The sequence below is a fragment of the Balaenoptera ricei genome, chromosome 1, assembly GCF_028023285.1.
Source record: "Balaenoptera ricei isolate mBalRic1 chromosome 1, mBalRic1.hap2, whole genome shotgun sequence".
In the NCBI taxonomy this organism is placed as follows: domain Eukaryota; kingdom Metazoa; phylum Chordata; class Mammalia; order Artiodactyla; family Balaenopteridae; genus Balaenoptera; species Balaenoptera ricei.
This window is the reverse complement of record NC_082639.1, coordinates 53,559,683-53,577,480: the sequence shown is the minus strand read 5'-3', so window position 1 is coordinate 53,577,480 and position 17,798 is coordinate 53,559,683. Positions and strand designations below refer to the sequence as shown.

Here is a 17,798-nt window from a genome sequence, read left to right as displayed (position 1 = left end):
TGGAGATTATTATTTTTATTGTTGTTATTATATCATCGTCATCATTATTATCATTACTGTTACTTGAAATCTTAACACAATTTAGCTGTGAAATCTAAGAGGTGTTATGTTCCCAGGTCGAGATCTGTGATTAAATAAACTGATAAAAGTATATGTTCTTTAAGAGGAATAAATCTAATAGAAGAGAAGGAGATTACCACTGTGTGAAATACTGGTGTGCCTATCTGGCAATCAGTTAACTTGAAGGAGGTGTTACCAAGTCCAAGCTCGCTCTGCTCGCCACACAACAGGCCAGTAAATCAGGAGACGAGGTGTTGAGGCAAGGAATAGCGACTTTATTTGGAAAGCCGGCAGACGGAGAAGATGGTGGACCTGTGTCCCCAAAAACCATCTTATCAGGGTCTGGATGCCAGTTTCTTTTATAGAACAGAGAGGGAGAGGAGGTTATGAAGTAAAGTGAAAAGGCCATTAGTTTTGCAAAATATCTCCTGGCTTGGCCAGCATCAGGGAGGGCATGTGTTAATTTCTACTTTTCTGCAGCTGTTCACAGGTGGGCAGGGTCAGATTGTCTCTCTGTGAGCTGAACAGAGGCACTTTAGTTTAACATTCATGCACAGGTTCAGGGTTCCTTGAGGCAGGCCATTATGTATGATTATAATAACAAAAGCAACAAAAAGCAAAGGTTAAAGTAAAAGATCCAACATGGAGTCAGAAGCATAATGGAGAGCTATGGGTGAAGATGAAAGAAGTTTTAGAAGTGATGTCATTGTGGAAATATACAACTAGCCCAACTGAATGTTTCCTGCTAAATAAAGATAACAAAACTAGAAAAGACTTAAGATAATTTGTCATAAGCAATTTCACCCACTAGAGACATGGATAGATGACTAGATGGATTTCCTTGTCTGGGACATAGTTTCATCAAATACAAGATGGTGGACCCAGTAAGTAGAACTGCTAAGGAAGAATAAATTGGAGTGTGGGAATGATGTGAAGTTCAGAAAGAATTCATGACATTAAAGGAAGGTAATGCTAGAAAAATATAGGCTAGATTGTAGGAAAGTGTACTTTTTTTTAATTCAAAGGAAAAATGGGTATCATCCTGTGGTCCGAAACTCTGAAGAGGAAATAAGATGAAGTGATGTTTTTCTTGAAGGTACAGCTATATGATTAGTCGTTCATGAACATGATAGAGTCAATGGTTTTACACTAGAGAACTCTTTGTAAGTTGAAAGTAAATTTAATCACTGTTCCCTCCCCCATGCCACTACACACACATTCATTTTCAATTCCAGTAACTCCTCTCTGATCTTATCTCCGCTGATCTTCTCCCTCTTGCACACTCTGCTTCAGCCACTCTGGCCACCTTCCTATTCTTCAAACACATGAGGTAGGCTTCTGTCCTAGGACCTTTGCACTGGCTCTTTCCTCTGCCTGGAATGCACTTCCCCCAGAAGATCCACATGAATAACTCTCACACCTCCTTCACATCTTTGCTCAGATGTCACCTTTTTGTGACACCTGCCCTGACCACTCTGTTTTGTTCACTGATTTATCACCAATGTCTAGAACAGTTTGCTGACACATAGTAGGCGTTCAATAAATATGTGAATGGATGAATGGTTTTCCTCATATACATTCTGTTTAATGACTTTTTATCTTTTTTTCCTTCCCATCCCTCCATTTCCCGCCCCCCCCCCCACTGCCTCTGGAATATCCTTTCCTTCCCTCCCACATCCACTTAGCCATTCTTTTAAGTTGTAGAATCCTGCCTGTGTGTCACCTCTTTTGTGGCGTGGCTCCAACAGGATTTATCTTTCCTTTCTCAATACACTTTTTATTATAGCATATAACCCTTTGTATTGTAATTATTTGAATACATTTTTTACCCTCTTGGGGAGCTAAGTCTTATTTATTTTTATTTTCCTATTCCTGAGGATGAACAGTGGCTAACACATTATAAGCACTCAATAATTTTTTTTCCTTGAACTGAATGTCAGTATGAGAAAGTAAATAAAAAGTTTAAAATGGCTGCTCAGTAACTAGTTCCGTTTTAAGCTGCATTAATAAAATTTAAGTCAACATCCAGGGAGGCAGTGAGCCCACTGATCTCTACACTGATCAGATCACATCAGCAATATTGTGTTTATTTCTGGGATACCACACTTTAAAAGGTGGCATTGAAAAACTAATAAAATGAAAACAGCATAGTAATTCCTATCATATGAAGATGATTGAGAACTGGAAGGTTTAAGGGAAACAAGTTCTGATAGCAGTCTTCAAATATTTAAAAGATCATAATATTGAAGATTTAGAATAGGGTTTTAAATTGGAACACTCTGAGAGGAATACAGCCAGAATAACAATATTTTAATATTTGTGGTTTTAAAAAATAAATAAATACGTACATTTATGGCATTTTTGGAAAAAAACAATCACAAATTGTTAATTTTCTCAAATGCCTTTTTTATTTTCCAGGTAGTGGGGTCTTCATTTCTTGATTATATCAGAATTTGCTATTATTATATTGTTCCATTGGCTTATTGATGGTTTTAATCAAAATTTTGATTGAATACATTTCAGTCAAATTCATTGAATACATTGAATCTCTAGAGAGATTTCATTTGCTATAGAAATCAGTTAATTTTTATGTCTGTTAAATTTTGAAAAATTTAAGACTGAAAAAAATTTTTACTAGCAACCTCAAGTTTCTTTAGCTCAAAGACATTTTTCTTTAAAACTGTATTTCTTCTGGACAAAAATGTGGGGATATTTTTAGTCACTGTATTTTTTTAATTATTATTATAAGGCTGGTAAATTGAGGATTAGAATTTCCCATTTTGCTTTATTATCTGTTTCAATTGTAACTTATTTTACATACCCTTTTGCCTTTGCAGTAAGAAGTCAATATAGGAAAAATAAGTATCAAACTTACTTAAAGAGAATTGAGAGATATATAAACACTCGTGTGGCTGTGTATATGGGCGCTACCCCAAAATCCTTCTGAAACATCTTTGTATCTAAATTGTAAGAATTGCATAGAAAGCTTCCAAGTATTTTATCTTTATTGAGGGAATTTGTTTTCAAATGTGCTGTGTAAGAGTTGAGGTGACCTTAGTGTACATTGTACTTGGGATGAATGTGTGGTTAATGTATGCAGTGGGTGGTTTGGGAACTTTAGAAAACCAACTCTTCTCAAATTTTTTTTCTTTTTATCTTTCATTTATACATATTTTTCTTTCAATTCCATTTTTAGTTACTCTTCCACATATCAATATTTTTATCACCAGAGGGATACTAATTGTAAATATTTTGCTTCAGTGCTTCTGGATGGTCTTGACACTTACTGACCGTCTGCTCTGTGCCAGGTGCTATACTTGGCTCCTAACTTTTATGATCTCATTTAATATATGTAAAGGGATAATATAAAGGCTAATGGTAACTAAAAATATTAGTGTTGTTTTTAAATTTAACTTTAGTATGCTCTAATTTCAGGATAATTAAAACAGTTTGTTTTATACCAAGCAACTTTTCTTGCAATAAGGAAAATGAGTTAATTTATCTCAATTGTATGGACATAAAAAACATAGACCTATGTGAGGACATCACTTGGTACAGTCCCTGAAAAACATATGCCATATATGATTCGGTAAAAGCCCTAATTGCACAATGTTATTTGTTAGAAATAATGAAAAAAAGAAAGATTACTTTGCTTTTATTTTCATTTGAGAAATAATAAAATACTGTAGTTTTGAATTAAAACATTTGCAGTGTTTTGAGAATTTTATACTATAGCAATCTAAGCAAAATGTGTAAAACAAAAAGACTTTGTATTAAAGTTTCTTTATTTTCCTACACCTAGGATGGTAAGCGGATGTTTGGCACCTATTTTCGTGTTGGTTTTTATGGAACCAAGTTCGGGGATTTGGATGAACAGGAATTTGTTTACAAGGAGCCTGCAATAACCAAACTTGCCGAGATATCTCACAGATTGGAGGTGAATGCTGTGGTGGTTCACAAAATGTCATGTTTAATTTGTATTTTCTGTGGTGAATAGAGTTTCAGATCCAGATCTAATCATTTAATAAGCCAGATCCTGCCAAATAAAATACTCCTTTAGAGTATAAGGATTTTTGATAGGTACAGTAATAGTCTTTTGAATTTTTCAAATCCTTTATGGCAACAGTAAAATAATATTATTAACTTGATTTTTTTTTGAGGGTCTATTTTCACACATATTTTAGAAATCCTATATCTTTCAGAATTACTGTGATTTGTGGAGAAATGTATAGTATTATCCACATTTTGAAAAAGGTATAAGGTATTAATAAGCATGGAACTAGAATTAGAACCCCAAGGTATTTCTGACCCAAGTGCATTATCTTTTTGGCATAACTGATTCCCAGTGAGATAATCTTTAGAACTTAAAAGATTGAAATTTTACTTTAAAAACACTGCTTAGAATCCCTTAACCTTTATGCAGCTACTTAATTTTTACAATAAATAATTTTAATGTTTATGAAACTAACCAATCTTTTCTGCTATAGTTATCCTTTCCAACTTTTCTCTCTTCTTGGTTCTCCAAGTGTGGTCCATGGGCAGAATCTTTATTGACATCACCTGGGAGATTGTTTGAAATGCAGAATCTCAGACCTTACCCCAGACCGTCTGAATCAAAATCTGCATTTTAACAAGATCCCCGGATGATTTGTATAGACATAAGAATTTGAGAAGTAGTGCTCTAGGCTAGTTTTTATTCTCAGCTGATGTTAATTTCTCAATGTTGTATTCTTATTGATGATTTCACAGGGCTCAACTTCCATAAATTGGTTTAAGCTGGACTTCTTGTTTTTCAAGAGCCTATTAAGTAAGTCTTGGGAAATGTTGAGACAGTATTTCCCAAACTTAGTCATAAAAATTATCTTAGAGGGAGGAGTGGCTGTTCTCCTTTGAGGACTGAGATTTAATTTTTCCTTTTGAATAGCTCCATCCTTTGCCCATGCTGCTACTCAGTGTCATATGGAAAAGTCAGTACATTCTTGACCCAGGGTTACCTTTTCAAAATCTGAACTTTTACAAAACTTCAACAAGTCAATGCTTTTATTTGAAAATTCTCGAACATTACATTAATCATTCAGAAAAATGAATGGTTGCTCATTGACTGCAAGAAATTAGGCTACATCAAACTCAATAAAAGTTAATATCCTATACTTCAAGTATAATGAGTTTCTTTTGTCTCTGCTTTCTATTCCCTTTTTGGTTTTTTTTGAGGACCTCTTGTGGAATCCTGTATTTTCAGTGGTGAAATTTTTTTTTTTTTTTGTATTTTGTGTTATTTAAAATGAGTAAATGGGAATAATATCAAATAAGTATGGACTAAGGCCATGCTAATTTGATAGGCTAAATTTAACTTTTGTGAATGCAAATAATTATTATTTTGTAATTATTGACATGGTTGTACAAGAACTTACTAAATGGCCTGCTTTTGCTCAGGAGTCTCCCTCAGAGACCTCCTCTGTTTTCTACTACTGTTAACTTCATGTGAAAGATTTCTTTTTCTTATTTTAGGGATTTTATGGAGAAAGATTTGGAGAGGATGTGGTTGAAGTAATCAAGGATTCTAATCCTGTAGACAAGTGTAAATTAGATCCTAACAAGGTATGGTTGATTAGACTGTAATGACACATAGGTATATCTTTGAGACTGATTTTTTGGGGGAAAGACTGAATGATGATTTCACAATGAAAATGAAGGGCTTTTTCCTTTCCCAGGCATATATTCAGATTACCTACGTGGAGCCATACTTTGACACATATGAGATGAAGGACAGAATCACATATTTTGACAAAAATTATAATCTTCGTCGTTTCATGTACTGTACACCCTTCACTTTAGATGGTCGTGCCCATGGGGAACTTCATGAACAATTCAAACGGAAGACCATTCTGACTACTTCTCATGCCTTTCCTTATATTAAGACAAGGGTCAATGTCACTCACAAAGAGGAGGTAAGTCTCCAAATAGGGAAATAGAATTAGTGGAGCAAATACATTGGAGCCATGTGAAAACAATGTGGATATAGCATTGTGTATCATTCCTCACATGGTAACATACTAGAACTTTACCCATTTTTAAGTCATTAATTTTCACCGTCTTTTCTAAGTCCCTAATTCACCCTTAGCTTATGCTTTAAAAGGTTGATTTTTTTTCCTTTCATTTAGTGATCCAAATTTTGGAATTTTATTATTAGATAATAGTTTACAATTGGTCACCACTTTTTTCTTATTTTAATTGATTGTATGTAAAGCTCACTAAATATTTTTCAATCAATACACTGACCTAATAGATGTTATTTGACCCAGATCATCTTAACACCAATTGAAGTTGCTATTGAAGACATGCAGAAAAAAACGCAGGAGTTGGCATTTGCAACACATCAGGATCCAGCAGACCCCAAAATGCTTCAGATGGTACTACAGGGATCTGTAGGCACAACAGTGAATCAGGTTGGAGCATTTGCTAATACTGTGCGATTTAAGTTATAAATGGAATTTTGAATGATTTCATTATTATATTTTACAGAGATCACAAATAAGTGTCAAAGCAAGTGAAAATATGTTAGAAGTAGTTGCAAAAGTTAAACTGAAAAACAAAATTTTTAGTATAATTTCAATTATTGAAAAATTTTCACACCTGACTTCTATACTGCCTGTTTTTCTATCTGTTCTGAAACATTCTATTAAGAAGGGATAGATTTCACCAAAATGGCCTTTCCTTTAAAAGCTTGTACTGAAAGAATGTGATCTAAAAAGAAGGGCTCATTTTCAGAGCTACATGTTACACGCATGTGTGTGTATCTACTCTCTTAGATACTCCCTGATGTTATCTGCTCCAGGTCTCCTTCACAGTGAGCTGAGAATAGTAAATAAGTAATGTGAAATCATTTTGAAAATTTTAATGATGTACGTACACAAGATATTGTTGTTTTGTCATATGCAGATGAGAAGCCATCCCCATTATCTCCTTGTAATGGGTTCATTCAGCTTCTTTTGCTGATGATTAGTGAATAGTCCAAGGTAAGGGAAAATCCAAAAAAGCTTCAAGTAAGATTTCATGTAATATATCTTACCTTTTTTTGGGTTAAAGAAATGAAGCCAAAAAATGCCCTACCAAAACTGAAATAAAGATTTTAAGACCTTTACCGCCTAAAAGTATACGTGATTTGGAGGTTTTACTTCCAAATGACATAACTTACAAAAGATCACCTTTAATTCGTAGTATTAAGAACACATTTGGAATGCTGAGGGAAGCTGTTTTAGTAAAATCAAGTGTCTAATAATCAGTGAACTCACAACTGATTGTCAGTAGCCTGACAACTTTTACATCTAGGATAAATTAAAGAATATAAAAAATATAAGGCAGAATACATTAATGAATACAGGAGTCAGTCCTTTAGCTCCTACTCTTTCTCTTTGAAAAATGAACTAATAAGTTAATTGCTGTGGGCAAGAATATAGCTTTGACATTAGGAAAAACTAAAAATGTATTGTCAGAATCCATCTCTGAAAAGTTTTAATATAGGCATAGACATATATGTATCAAGCTTAAATGCAGCTGGTTCGGTGCTAAGAAAAATGGCTTTGGCAAATTCTATCTCTGTGAATATATAAAAAACAAAAACACACTTTTTGTTTTCTTACTTTACAGGGGCCTTTGGAAGTTGCCCAGGTTTTCCTGTCTGAAATACCCAGTGACCCAAAGCTCTTCAGACATCATAATAAATTGCGACTCTGCTTCAAAGATTTTACTAAAAGGTATTCAAGGTTTCCTACGTAAAGATATTCAAATTGAGACTGTCCAATACACAGTTTGATGTGAGAGTCTTCAGGGACTATTGAAAAGAGAAACTATAGGAAAATGGTTCACAATGAGAGGTTGTCTGTGTATAACTTACTATTCCTTATGTGTATATATATCCCCGCCCCCCAATACTGTATATAATGCCATGTTTTAAATTTTAAAGATTAGAAAAGCCTAGACTCAGGAAATTTTTTTAACTTGAAACTATTATTAGTTTAACATTTAACTTGTTAACTTGAAAGCCGTTATTTATTGTGAACATTCAATGTGAGAGTTTCTGTTTCCCTTCCCTCAGAAAATATACAAGCAGCAAACTTGGAAGCAAAAAATTTACATTCAGATCTTATCCTTATCATTTTATGTCTCTTTTCCAGGTCACTTAATCATTATGATCCTCAGTTTTCTAATGTATGAAGTAAGGATAATAATATTTACCTCACACAGGGAGGTTGTGCAAATTAGGTGAAATAATACATGGGTGTCAGGGTCCCCAAGAACACCCCCAGTTTTGATGATTTGCGAGGAGGACTCACAGGACTCAACATATAGTTGTAGACCTGGTTATGATTTGTTACAGTAAAAGAGTGCAAAGTAAAATCAGCAAAGGGAAAAGGCACAGGGGGTGAAGTCTAGAGGAAACCAGGTATAGGCTTCAAAGGGTCCTCTCCCAGTGCAGCCACATAGGAGGTGCTAATCGTTTCAGCAAAGAGTTGTGGCAGCATGTGTGAAATGTTGTTTACCAGGGAAGGTCAGTAGAGACTCAAGTGCCAACCAGGATTTTTATTGGAGGCTGGTCATGTAGGCACCTTTTCCCTGACAGGTACCAAAATTCCAGACTCCCAAAAGGAAAGCAGGTATTTAGCAGAAACTATAGTGTTTGTATAAATAGTTCAGGCACAGTGAGCCACTCTTATCTTCTGGGTATGATAGGAACCCTTCCCAAATCCAAATTCCCAGACAGTAACCAAGGGCCAGCCTTGCAAATAGGACCTAATGATAGCAGGCTCAGGCCTGCTGTTAACTCTTTTCTTCACAAATAATACTTGGCATGTAATAAATAGGTATTCAGTAAATACTAAATTTTGAAACAGTAGGGGAAAATAGTCATCAACTTGATACTGATTCCTGCTTTACTAACACTATGAGCACAAAAGAGGGAATGATAATTTTATTTGATGATGTCAAGGAAGATTTCACACAGGAATTAACATTATATATGAACCTCGAAGGATGAATATTAGTTTTTCAGGCAGAAAAGAGGGGGAAGGGTATACTAAAAACAAACAAAAAAACCAGCATGAGCAAAGTTCAGAATCTGTTCTGAGAAAAATGAATAGTTTAGTGGAGCTGGAACTGTGCAATCGATGAAAACAAGTAGTCAAACACTGGGAAAGTAGGTTGGAATTAGATTGTACGGGCCTTGTGTACCATTAAGTAAATGACTTGTCACTTAACAAAGCAGCATCAGAACCATAGTCAGAATCCAGTCTTTGACTCCCTATTATGGTTTCTCTTATCAAATTATGAACTATGGTTTCCCTTATCAAATCATTCATTGAAAGGGTTTATTGGGGTAGACATAATTTTACTTTATATCAGTTTTGTCGTCAGGAAAATATGAGGCATGCTAACTTGTTCAAGTCTCTTGAGACAGTATTTTCCTTATTCTCACTGCAATAGCTGTCATGAATTTCTGTCAGTTTCTCCTGCGTGAACATGGTAAATGTCTTTTAAAAACTTCAGATAGCTTCATTGGAAGTCTGGGATTTTATAATCTGATTATTGAGCTAGACAACCTTATAGGTTTGGTTATAGGAAACATAGCTCCTAATGTATGGTATAGATGAGCTGCCGTAGTAAAAGAAAGAAAGCTGCTTTGTACTTGTAGAATTGACTGACTTCTATTGGGAATGACATATACATACTACTGTATATAAAACAGATAACTAATAAGGACCTACTGTATAGCACAAAGAACTCTACTCAATACTCTGTAGTGGCCTATATGGGAAAAGAATCTAAAATAGAGTTGATATATGTATATGCATAACTGATTCCCTTTGCTGTACACCTGAAACTAACACAACATTGTAAATCAACTATACTCCAATAAAAATTAAAAAAAAAAAATTGACTGATTTCTAGCATTAATTTTATTATTTGGGAGGTTTCAAATAAGAACCAAAATATCCCTGCTGTGCTTGTGAGCCAGATGATCTTGAAACAATACATACTTCTTTAGGTCATAGACATTTAATAATAGATGCTTATTTTCTTGCTATTGTTTTGGAATTTTTACCATGACTACGATACTAAAACAAATGTCCTCCTCTTTGTGTATATTTACTATAGGGTAATGAAGTCCTGTAGTCTGCAGGTCTCCTTAAGGGTTACCACAGAGAAGGTTTTCTCCTTTTAAATTACAAAAAGGCAAAAAACAAAACAAACTACATGACATAAACCTTACAAGTCATAGCCAATACTGCCTTTTTAATTTTTTTGTGTATATACTTTTATGCCAATACGCATATATATTTTACCATAGCTCAGTTATACCTATTATCTTAAATTCTTATTTTTCAATTAAAGTTAAAACTGTTATTCTAATAGTTATATTATCTCATCAAATGTCTGAATTTATGTTGAATTTGTGTGGTATAGTTAACAAATGTATCTTTTTTGTTGAATTAAAATATTAAGCATGAGATGACTGAGCCAAAGTACATGAACATTTTTATTGGCCCCTAATATGTAGTCTATTCCAAAAAGGTTCTAAATATTAACAGTGCCAAGAATGCTAGTCACAGTACACCTTACTTTAAGTAATGCCATTTAAATAGGGTGTCTCTTGTTAATCAGTTTAAATGGTACTTCAGTTTGCATTCTTTTATTCCTAAAAACAGTAAACACTTTTTCTTGTATTTACTCTTTATATTTTGGGGCTTATCTTTTAAAACTTGTTTTCATTAAATCTTGAGTAGATTCAAAATAGTATTTATAACATTTGCTATTAAAGAATAGGGAGAAAAAAGTCATGTACTTACCACCCAGCTTTTACGAAAAAGAGCATTATCATTGCTTTGAGATCCCTCCTCACATGCCCTTTTCTGATATTATCACCCTCCCTTCCTTCAGAGGTAACCACTACATGAATTTCATAGTTGTCGTTTTCCTCATTGTTTTCATAGTTTTATCATAAATGAATATATCCCTTAATACACTATTTAATTTTGCATGTTTTTTAATTTTATATAAATGGAGTGTACATATTCTTCTGTGACTTGCTATTTTTAATGTTTGTGAGATATTGCTATAATAAATTTTGCTTTATTTATTTTATATGTTTCATTGTATGGATGTGCCATGATTTATTCATTCTTCTGTTGATGGATATCTTGGCTGTCTCCTGGTTTTTGTTTTTTGTTGTTGTTTTTTAGTTACAAAGAATACTATTCAAATATTTCTTTACCTACCTCTGGATGCACAAGAGATAGTCTAGGGCTTATATACCTAAGAGTAGTGTTGTTGGTTCATAGGTTCTACTTCAACCAGATAATGTCACATCTTTTTCCAAAGTGTGAAGCCAGATTTACATTCTCACCAGTAATGTTTGAGAGAGTTCCTATTGCTATGTAACCTCACCAATATTTGATATTGTCTGACAGTTTTTTACCAGTCTGGTGGGTGTGAAATGATTATGTGATTAGGGATTAAATTTGCATTTCCCTGATTACCAGTGAGGTTGGACATCTTGTCATGTGCAAGATGTAAAGTTATATGTTCAAGGTTTTTTGTTTTTTGTTTATTTTGCCATTTCCTATTGGATTCTTTTCCTTATGGATTTCTAAGAGTATTTACATACTCTTGGATATGTAATGCTTTATCATTTGTAAATATCATAGACACCGTCTCTGAATTTGGGGCTTAGCACCTTTTTTTTAATCAACAGAAGTTGTTAAATTTAATATAGTTAAATGAGTCAGTCTTTTCTGTTATGACTATTGCTTCTTGTGTCTTAAGAGAATTTTTACCTGAGGTCAGAGTAACATTCTATGTTGACTTCTAAAAAGTCAATATAATGGTATCTCTAAAATTCAATATAGCCTAAACAAAAGGGCAAGAAGGCAAAAGAGGCCTTTTTACTTTTTAAAAAAATCAGCTTAAATTTGATTTTTGAATATGGTTCAAGGTAGGGATGTTTGATTTTTGTCTATACTGATGACTGAATATGATGTAAGATAGGGGTCAGATTTCTGTTCCCATATGGATGTGCAGTTGACCCAGCACCACTTATTTCAAAGATTAGCCTTTCTCCACTGCTTTGCACTATTACACATCAAGTGCTCATTTTGTGTGCATCTGTTTCTAGGATCTTTGTTTTCTTCCACTGTTTACTTATCTCTCCTTGAACTAATATTATGGTGTTTTAAAATTACTGCAGCTTTATAATAAACTTTCATATATGATAGAGCAATTCCTCTCATTTTGTTCAAGGACGACTTTTGGCCCTTTTCCTTTTGATATAAATTTCAAATTTTAGAATCAATGTATCTCTCCCTCTACCCCACCCCAAATAATAACCTGAATCTGAATCTATAGATCAATTGGAAGAGAATTGACTCTTCCAGTCTATGAATACGGTATACTTCTCCGTTTACTTAGATCTTCTGAATGTTTTTTTTTTTAAATTTTTTTGTAGAGGCCTTACGTATCTTTTGACTTACTTTTTGGTATTTAGTATTTTTATACTTTTGTTAATGGTATCTTTTAAAATTATATTTTCTGTTTGCTGGCATACAGAAATGCAGTTGAATTTTATATGCTTTACATGAGAATACTGCCAAATTCACTTGTTCATTCTAATAATTTGTCTGTAGAATCTCTTTCTTACAGTAATGTTTAGGACCTCCATTACTGTGTTGAATGGGGATGGTGATAGAGGGCATCATTTTCTTGTTTCTGATCTAAAAGAAATTTTTTCGGCATTGAGTATAATGTTTTCTTCATGTTTTTGTAGATATTTTTAATTAGGTGAAAAAAGTTCCTACCTGTTTGTAGTTATGCTAAAAGTTTATCATGACAAATTTTTAGATTTTATCAAGTGGGTTGTATGTGGGGAGTAGGGATGTAATATGTTGTTAGAACAGTTTCGTAGTATTTTGTTTGGGAGTTTTACAACTGTTTTCATGGGTGAGATTGAATTACAAGTATTTTCTTATAGCCCCCATTAGGTTTTGGTATCCCAACCTTGAAAAATGAGTTTGAAACTCTTCTCAGGAATAGTTCTTTTTTCCCCCTATACCCTGGAATAGTTTTTTATATACTCTGGAATAGTTGTGTTACAAAGGGATTATCTGTCCTTAGAATGTTTAGTAGAATTTGCATGTTTATGTTTTCTTTGTGGATAGATTTGTGATTTGACTGATTTGATGGTTTTAGGATTATTCATATTTTTGCTTAATAAATTTTATTCATTTTTTTGCTTAATATTTTTGGTAATTGATCTAGAAAAGTAGAATTTCAGATTTATTTGCATTAAATTGTACATAATATCCTCTGTGCCTTTATAAACTTCTGCTGTATTTGACTTTATGTCCCATTTTTTATTTCTAGAAGAGGATACTTGGCCTTTTCTCATTTATTCTTGCCAGAGCTTAGTCTATTTTTTTAGATTTTTCTGACAACCAACTTTTGCATTTTTTAATATAGAGCTATCATACTTTAAAATTTTATTCCCTTCCTTATACTTTGAGTTTATTCTGTTCTTTTTAAGTTGCTTATTAGCGCTTCAGTTTTAGTCTTCTTTCCTTAATATAAGCATTTAAGGCTATATGTTTTCCTCTAAGTATCACTCTAGCTGCATTCTACAAGTATTGATATGTATACTTCTTTTTAAACACGCTTTTTCCATTTATCTATTGGAGTCCAGATATTTTTCTTAAATATCTGAATAAGTTGAATAAAAGATATCAGATCTATTCAGTTGTTAAGGCAAACCACTGTACGAGATGCCATTGTTGCTACATAAATGAGTACGGTTACAACCCTTAAAGAACTTTTAGTCTAGTGGTGATGATATGTGGGGAAAAAAAGGGTGTCAGATTTAATATTAAAGTATATATAATTTTCAATTGTGAAAATTGGAAGCAGATGTGATTTTAAAGAAACTCTGTTGATCATCTGTTCCCTGCTTTAAACCTAATAGCAAGAGAGGATGTTTTACATACAACCGAAAAACTGAATGTCCTCGTCATGGTGAATATATATATATATATATATGCATGCCCTAAAAGTATGCCAGAAGAACTCTTTTGATAACACACTGTTTTTCCTAGGTGTGAGGATGCCTTAAGAAAAAATAAGAGCTTAATTGGGCCAGATCAAAAGGAGTACCAAAGGGAACTAGAGAGAAACTATCATCGCCTTAAAGAGGCCCTACAGCCTCTGATAAACAGAAAGATCCCTCAGTTATACAAGGCAGTATTACCTGTTACCTGCCACAGGTATGCTTATTTTTTCTATTACTTTGGATATCTTCAGAAAAATGAAATCTGCTTGAACTATTTAAAAGTGAATTTATTTAACTTTTATTAAATGGTTTCAAATATTGTCTTCTGAAACCTAACAAGTTCAACTTATGTAAGCCTTTCATCATCTATACCTGAATCAATCAGCCTACAAGATAAAAGTCAGTTCTTTCTGTAATGAAGAGAATAATAAAGTTGTTTTAAGAACTCATACTAACCAGGACACCACACATAAGCCTGGCCTCCTAGAACTGTTCCTTTTAATGTCCTGTCACACTTTCTGGTATTCCTATGAGAGAATTTGCTAGAATGTACTTGAAGCCAGGTATTCATTTCCCTTATCCCTGACAGTAAATAGTATATAGTATATTCTTCTAGATTTGGATTAAAACAGATAACCCCACTGAGTATCAAGACGACTTCACTATTTTTCTTCACTTTCTAATTGTGACAAATAAAATTAGAAGTGGAAGTAACTTGGAATTTTCTACAACTGACCATAATTCTACTTGAGCAGATAATTTAATCTAATTTTAGATTTCTCCTCTGTAAAATAATACCTTGAAGAGGTTGTTGTGGAAATTAAATGGCATGTAAAGTTCCAAGGACAGTGCTTATTAACATTTTTCCTTTTAACCCCTGAATTCCGGACAGGGCATGTTAACTGCTAAAAGTAAACTGCCTTCTTTGCATTTTGAAATCCAAATGTACATACATCTATTGAATTGTTGTGGCACCAATATTTTACCACCCTTTTCTTTGAATTATGGCAGTGAAGCTATTAAATTGTACTTACCTGATCAATTAATATTTGGAAGGTCTTTGAAGTTGCTTATATAAATGGAATGTAAATGCAAAGTATAATATACTACAAAAGAAAGTAACTATTTGATCAAATGAGAATATTCCCTGTTCTTCAGTGATCTAATATTTGTGTACTTCTAGGCCTCTGAAAATGTATACCAAGTGCCTGCTGTATGTCTTGTCCCCTACAGGGAGCATGTAGACAGACCATCTACAGGAACAGAAGGAGACCAGGAGGCCTGTTTTAGATCCTTTCTCTGGCAGAATATATTATATTTTGCTTCCACCATCCTTACAATGATGCAAGACACCCTGGGTGGTTTCCTCTTGAAATTCTTGATGGGAAGCAACACTAGTTCCCTCCACTTTGGGCTTCCCTTTCAATCTTTTTGGAATTTCTTACTTCTTGCTGCTCTAGCCACCTCCACCAATCTTACAGTCATTGGTCAGAGGTCCTGGGATGGGGTGCTGGGTCCCTGAAGTAGTCAGGAAGTCTCCTAATGGTAGTCTCACTTCCATCAAATCTCTCCAACTTCTTTCAATGGAAAGACAGTATTGTTCCTATCTGAAGGAAGCTTTCCATTACACCATTACCCTGAGTTTTGCCTTCCTCTCTGATGGTTATTCCTCCAAGCTTTAGTTCTTAATATTTGCCGGCAGTTTTTTGGAATTTAGAAAATCCTTTTTCTTCAACACTCTTTTAAGACTGCTATTTTCCAAAAAAAACCAAGCTTCAAGATTCAAAGCTGAACATGATCTCTATGTACGTGTCCTCTCCTTTCCTGGAGATTGGAAACCTTAAGAGACTATTAACGTTAACGGCAGGAAAGATAAGCAAAACAAACCAGCTTAAGGAAGAAGGAAAATACCTTAGGAGGTTTTAAGATGGTGGTTCTCACAGTATAATCTGGGACCCATGCGAGGGATCCCTCGGACCTTTTCAGGAGGTTCCTGAGTCAAAACAAATTATCATATTAATGTCAAATATTATTTTTTTCACGCTCATTCTCTCATGAGAGTACAGTGGAGTTTCCCAGAGACTACGTGCCATGTAAAAGATTGAATGCAGGAGCAGATACTAAGAATCTAGGCTTTCTATTAAGCCAGATGTTAAATATGTAAGAATGCCACTCTTCTAAAACTGTTGCAAATTACTTTTAATAAACAGTGCTGTTTACAGTAACATGTAATGGGTTATTTTATAAAATAATTTAAAATGTTCTTAGTTTTAATTTCTAATATGGTAAATATCAATATATAATCCATAAACAAAAGCTTCCTTGGGGGTCCTCAATTTTTAAGAGTGTATAAAGGACCTAAATCCCAAAAATATGAGAACCACTGATTTAAGACTTAGAATTTAATATTTTAAGTAAAACACTTGCATTTTGCCTTTTAATAACCCCAAGTAAATCTTTTCCTGAAATCTCTCCCATTATCCCTTAGTTCTTGTTTAATCACAATATCTAATGTATTTATTGGACAGATGAATAAATGATCAATGGACTTGGATAGAGTGGTTACTATAAAACACTTCTAATCTATAGAGAACTCTACAAGTTAGAATAACATAAGGCAGAGTGTGTAGGATAAGCATGTAACTTGAAGTGTTAAAAGAGCTTTCGTGGCAAAAAAGTTTTAAAGTCAGTAAGCTTTTGGTGGCAAAACTTTGAGATAACTGGCAGAAAGAAAGCACGTAAACATATTTTACAGGATTATATAAAAATTGTTTACTTATAACTATATCCTTTCATTTTCTCTCCAGGGATTCCTTCAGTCGAATGAGCCTGCGCAAAATGGATCTCTAATATAAATGCACTTGTTTTTATTCATTTGAGAAAAGCCATGTATTCAACATTGAGTGTGAAAAGAATTTAAGAACTTTTGAAAAAGACTTGGGACTTAATTCTGGAAATTATAGCATTAATTTACTCATGGAAGAATGCAGTGGCCAAACAATATCAAATGGCGATTGCTGAAGTTTGAGAATCATGGCTGTGGTTTCTAATGTTCTGGTAATATGCTGTTATCTTTTTTAAGACATTTTAATGACTCAAAGGTACACTTACATTTACCATTATTTATACCATAGCTAATGTTAATTTACTTTAAGTTTGTATTTTTTAATTTATATTACCATTTATAGATTCATTTTGGAACCATTTTAAATGTAGTAATGCTTATTTTAAAGGTACTATTAAATATGTGAATGTTTACACTAATTTTACTGAGACTTAAAAAAATTTTTTTACTGACAAAAGCAGAGAATAAGTTAGAGTTGATTCAAGAAACAGTTCCAAAACTAGCAAAATGAAAATCATAATTGACAGTCACTTTATGGGCCCGGATAATAGCCCCCAAATTAAATAAATGAATAAATTAATGGGTAGAAATAAATTATTGATAACTGGTTTGTAAAGTCTTAAAACTGGTTTCTAAGGTATTTTCCATTTAGGCACGCAAAAAAGGGATTTAGAATTGCAGAAGTAACTTTACCTGATAACTTCTGTCTATAAATAACGATTACATATTGGGATAGCTAATACCAGTGACAGTAGTTTGACTCTCAACCTTATTATAGTAATGATAGTAATATAAGTTGACCCT

General features: G+C 33.5%; 1 protein-coding gene across 3 annotated transcripts in view; it reads left to right on the top strand.

Annotated features, from left to right (window-relative positions):
• Positions 1 to 17,413, top strand: part of DOCK7 (dedicator of cytokinesis 7) — a 191,607-nt gene extending 174,194 nt beyond the window's left edge. For 2 of the 3 annotated variants that reach the window (XM_059923863.1, XM_059923848.1), the window contains 7 exons: positions 3,872 to 3,997; positions 5,569 to 5,658; positions 5,772 to 6,008; positions 6,363 to 6,506; positions 7,708 to 7,814; positions 14,196 to 14,363; positions 16,957 to 17,413. In XM_059923863.1, the coding sequence (XP_059779846.1) occupies positions 3,872 to 3,997; positions 5,569 to 5,658; positions 5,772 to 6,008; positions 6,363 to 6,506; positions 7,708 to 7,814; positions 14,196 to 14,363; positions 16,957 to 16,999 (915 nt within the window). In that variant the 3' untranslated portion in view covers positions 17,000 to 17,413. Of the gene's footprint in view, positions 1 to 3,862; positions 3,998 to 5,568; positions 5,659 to 5,771; positions 6,009 to 6,362; positions 6,507 to 7,707; positions 7,815 to 14,195; positions 14,364 to 16,956 lie in introns of all 3 variants that reach the window. The other variant, XM_059923850.1, reaches the window with a different exon arrangement.
• The last annotated feature ends 385 nt before the right edge of the window (positions 17,414 to 17,798 follow it).